At 40.6% G+C, this 4,548-nt stretch overlaps 1 protein-coding gene across 2 annotated transcripts in view; it reads right to left on the minus strand.

The window, feature by feature from the left end:
• Window positions 1-4,548, minus strand: part of LOC133136883 (titin-like) — a 27,230-nt gene continuing 22,682 nt past the window's right edge. Inside the window, exons 2-3 of one of the 2 annotated variants that reach the window (XM_061254719.1) lie at window positions 1,319-3,098; window positions 1-1,279 (exon numbers count right to left, since the gene is read on the minus strand). In XM_061254719.1, the coding sequence (XP_061110703.1) occupies window positions 765-1,279; window positions 1,319-3,098 (2,295 nt within the window). In that variant the 3' untranslated portion in view covers window positions 1-764. Of the gene's footprint in view, window positions 3,099-4,548 lie in introns of both variants that reach the window. The other variant, XM_061254718.1, reaches the window with a different exon arrangement.

Here is a 4,548-nt window from a genome sequence, read left to right on the forward strand (position 1 = left end):
TGGAGTAAACATTTATTTTATTGACATTTATTTTCTTTAACTCTTTAAAATTCTGTTTTTTATTTATTTACTATTTAATATTACAAATAAGGCTTTGTGCTCAGAGCAATTCAAGAATGTATACAGACAAAACAAAAACAAATAAAAGAAATATCCAGCATTGACAAAATACTCTGGCTAATCTCCACATGTTTCGACTCAGGAAAGAATGTCCTTCAGGCAAAAGCTGGAAAAAAAGAAATAAGAAAAATCACTGAAAATTAAGGTTTGCTTTCTCATATCTGCATTTCCGAATTTCACCAAAATGAATGATGCTACGCATTTGTAATGGACTGCTCAATCAAGTTCATTTTCAAAATGTATAAGCTACAAAGTCAAGCATAGGTCACTTGATAAAAAGTAACAAAAAATATGTATGTGAAGATGATTATCTTCATTGGTGTTAATCAGGTACATCATCAATGTCTGTAGTCAAATTTATCTATTTAAACTGTACTTTTTTATTTTACTGTACTGTACATACATAGCTTTAATTAATATAATTGTATTACCATATATTGTGAGATTGGTTTAAATGAACATTGTATTTCAGTATGTATGTAAATACAATGAATGTGCATTCAATTAAGACCACTTTTGATTGAATCCAGGAGTTACAGTACCAACATAATACATTTCTTCCATTGTCTAAACCACACACACAATCATGTACACAGATGTGCACACACACACACACACACACACACACACACACATCATATATCTCATTCCAATTGTTCAGGCTCTCTCTGACAGCAGCATTGCCTGAGCCAACCCAACACTCTTCTGAACCTCCGACGACCTCGAACTGTCTGTGTGCTACTGTCAACCATCCCTCGAACCATGTGTTGCTGAGATCGAGTGAGATATTCTGTGGTAGATGTAAGTACCAGTTCATCAGAAGGTGTGTCCATCTGTCTGTGTGTTTCTTCTTCTTTCTCCTCCTTCAGTGTCTTTTTCCTTTCCTTTAGCCTCTCTTCCTCCAGGTCCTTCTCATTATTGAGTTGTTCCATCCCTCTTATCTGATCTTCCTTTAGTCTTGCAATTTCTGTTTCCTTTTCCTCCTTCAGTTTCTCTATGTCTCTGGCCATCTTTTCCTTCAGATTTTGCACCTCCTCTTCCCTTCTTCTCAACATGTCCTTGGTTATTTGTATTTCAATCTTAATCCTTTCCAGCTCTTCTGTCTCTCTCCGTAAATCAAGTCTCTGTTCCAGCACTTCCCTCTCTCTCTGTAAACCAGGTCTCTGTTCCAGCTCTTCCATCTCTCTCAGGAAATCAGATCTCTGTTCCAGCTCTTGACTCTCTCTCTGTAAATCAGGTCTTTGTTCCAGCTCTTGACTCTCTCTCAGGAAACCATATCTCTGTTCCAGCTCTTCCTTCTCTCTCTGTAAATCAGGTCTCTGTTCCATCTCTTCTGTCTCTCTCCGTAAGTCAGGTCTCTGTTCCAGCTCTTCCATCTCTCTCAGAATATCAAGGCTTGGTTCCAACTCTTCCATCTCTCTCTGTAAACCAGGTCTCTGTTCCAGCTCTTCACTCTCTCTCTGTAAATCAAGGCTTGGTTCCAACTCTTCCATCTCTCTCTGTAAGTCAGGTCTCTGTTCCAACTCTTCCATCTCTTTCTGTAAACCAGGTCTCTGTTCCAGCTCTTCCATCTCTCTCTGGAAATCAGATCTCTGTTCCAGCTCTTGACTCTCTCTCTGTAAATCAAGGCTTGGTTCCAACTCTTCCATCTCTCTCTGTAAGTCAGGTCTCTGTTCCAACTCTTCCATCTCTTTCTGTAAACCAGGTCTCTGTTCCAGCTCTTCCATCTCTCTCAGGAAATCAGATCTCTGTTCCAGCTCTTGACTCTCTCTCTGTAAATCAGGTCTTTGTTCCAGCTCTTGACTCTCTCTCAGGAAACCATATCTCTGTTCCAGCTCTTCCTTCTCTCTCTGTAAATCAGGTCTCTGTTCCAGCTCTTCCTTCTCTCTCTGTAAATCAGGTCTCTGTTGCAACTCTCCTATCTCTCTCCAAAAACCAGGTCTCTGTTCAAGCTCTTCCATCTCTCTCAGGAAATCAAGACTTGGTTCCAACTCTTCCATCTCTTTCTGTAAATCAGGTCTCTGTTCCAGCTCTTCCATCTCTCTCTGGAAATCAAGGCTCTGTTCCAACTCTTCCATCGCTCTCTGTAAGTCAGGTCTCTGTTCCAACTCTTCCATCGCTCTCTGTAAGTCAGGTCTCTGTTCCAACTCTTCCATCTCTTTCTGTGAGTCAGGTCTCTGTTCCAACTCTTCCATCTCTTTCTGTAAACCAGGTCTCTGTTCCAGCTCTTCCATCTCTCTCAGGAAATCAGATCTCTGTTCCAGCTCTTGACTCTCTCTCTGTAAATCAGGTCTTTGTTCCAGCTCTTGACTCTCTCTCAGGAAACCATATCTCTGTTCCAGCTCTTCCTTCTCTCTCTGTAAATCAGGTCTCTGTTCCAGCCCTTCCTTCTCTCTCTGTAAATCAGGTCTCTGTTGCAACTCTCCTATCTCTCTCCAAAAACCAGGTCTCTGTTCAAGCTCTTCCATCTCTCTCAGGAAATCAAGACTTGGTTCCAACTCTTCCATCTCTTTCTGTAAATCAGGTCTCTGTTCCAGCTCTTCCATCTCTCTCTGGAAATCAAGGCTCTGTTCCAACTCTTCCATCGCTCTCTGTAAGTCAGGTCTCTGTTCCAACTCTTCCATCGCTCTCTGTAAGTCAGGTCTCTGTTCCAACTCTTCCATCTCTTTCTGTGAGTCAGGTCTCTGTTCCAACTCTTCCATCTCTTTCTGTAAATCAGGTCTCTGTTCCAGCTCTTTCTTCTGTCTCTGGAAATCAAGGCTCTGTTCCAACTCTTCCATCGCTCTCTGGAAATCTGGTCTCTGCTCTAGCTCTTCCTTCTGGTCCTCCACCTGTCTTTTCCCCCTCTCTTCCTGATCTATCTCTTTCCTGACCTGGTCAAGACTTTGGTCTTCTCTCAGGGTCTCACCCTGCAGTCCTTGTTGAGCATCTCTCTTTCTTGTGATTTGGCCCAGGAAAGAGTGTCCTTTAGACAAATGCTGAAAAAACAAAACAATATTACTGACAATTAGAGTATGCTTTCTGATCTCTGCAGTTCAGAATTTCACCACTAAATGGATGTCTTCATCACTACATATGAAGAATGTAAGGCTCAGCCAGGTTCATTATGTCAATTTAAAGTGAAAATATAATGTCTTTGTAATTTGATGAATGCAGTAAAACATTTTTAGCAAATAGTTTAACACAAGTCTAAAAGTCTAGCTAGATACCAGGGGCCTGATTTATAACCGTTGCATATGCACAAAAAAGGGCTTGAAACGTGCGTACGCCACTTTCTGAGCATAAATTTGGATTTATAAAAAAAAGACTTGGCGAGGAAATGTGCACACATTGACGGAAACCTTGACCTATGCGGAGGCAGAGGGAAATAGCAAATCTGCATGCTAAGTACTGAAATAAAGAAAATATGTTCTCATGACAATTTCACTCAATTAGTTGGACTCCTAATTTGGAAGCCTGCTAATAATATCACTTGTCATCCATGCCTGAGTAATTGTTTTGTTACCAATAAAGCACATAACCAAAAAGAAAAAATATCTATTTTTTCAATTAATTTTCATAATGGACTTGGGGCATCAATTCATCCACACTGAAATCTGGAAATGTGCTGCTGTTAAGAATTTACAGATGGGGCTGGTCTAATGATTTGAGTGACTGCTGAACATCACAGATTTTTGCAGGATTGAAAAAATATGTTGTGCTGGAGGAAAGAGGGCAACAATACCAACAAAGATAAATTCACGTCACATACACACACACACACTTCACCATCAAAACAGAATCACAAGCTGGGAAAACTCCAATACACTCACTGATCACTCTATTAGGTATTTATTAATTTGACTAAATCCTTTGACTTATTTGTTCTTCTGCTGCTGTAGCATATCCACTTCAAGGTATGACGTGTTGAGTGTTCAGAGATGCTCTTCAGCATACCACTGTTGTAGCGTGTGGTTATTTGTGTTACTGCCACCTTCCTGTCTGCTTTGATCAGTCTGGCCCTCTCTCATTAACAATGCATTTTTTGCCCTCAGAACTGCTGCTCAGTGGATGTTTTTTGTTTTTTCGCACCATACTCTGCATACTCTAGAGACTATTGTGCATAAAAATCCCAGGAGATCAGCAGTTATAGGAATACTCATACCAGCCTGTCTTGCACAAACAATCATGCCATGCTTGAAATCACTGAGATGACATTTTTTCCCCATTCTGATGGTTGATTTGAACATTAACAGAAGCTCCTACCCGTATCTGCATGATTTTATGCATTGCACAACTGCCACCCATTGGTAGATTAGATAACCGCCTGAATACAGAGGTGTACAGGTGTCCCAAATAAAGTAAGTGTATATCTCTCTTTTCAGCCATCCCTCTTACTGCGTACTGCTGAGACCAACAGATATATTCTGTGGAATATGTGGAAATTAC

The sequence above is a fragment of the Conger conger genome, chromosome 9 (assembly GCF_963514075.1).
Source record: "Conger conger chromosome 9, fConCon1.1, whole genome shotgun sequence".
In the NCBI taxonomy this organism is placed as follows: Eukaryota; Metazoa; Chordata; class Actinopteri; order Anguilliformes; family Congridae; genus Conger; species Conger conger.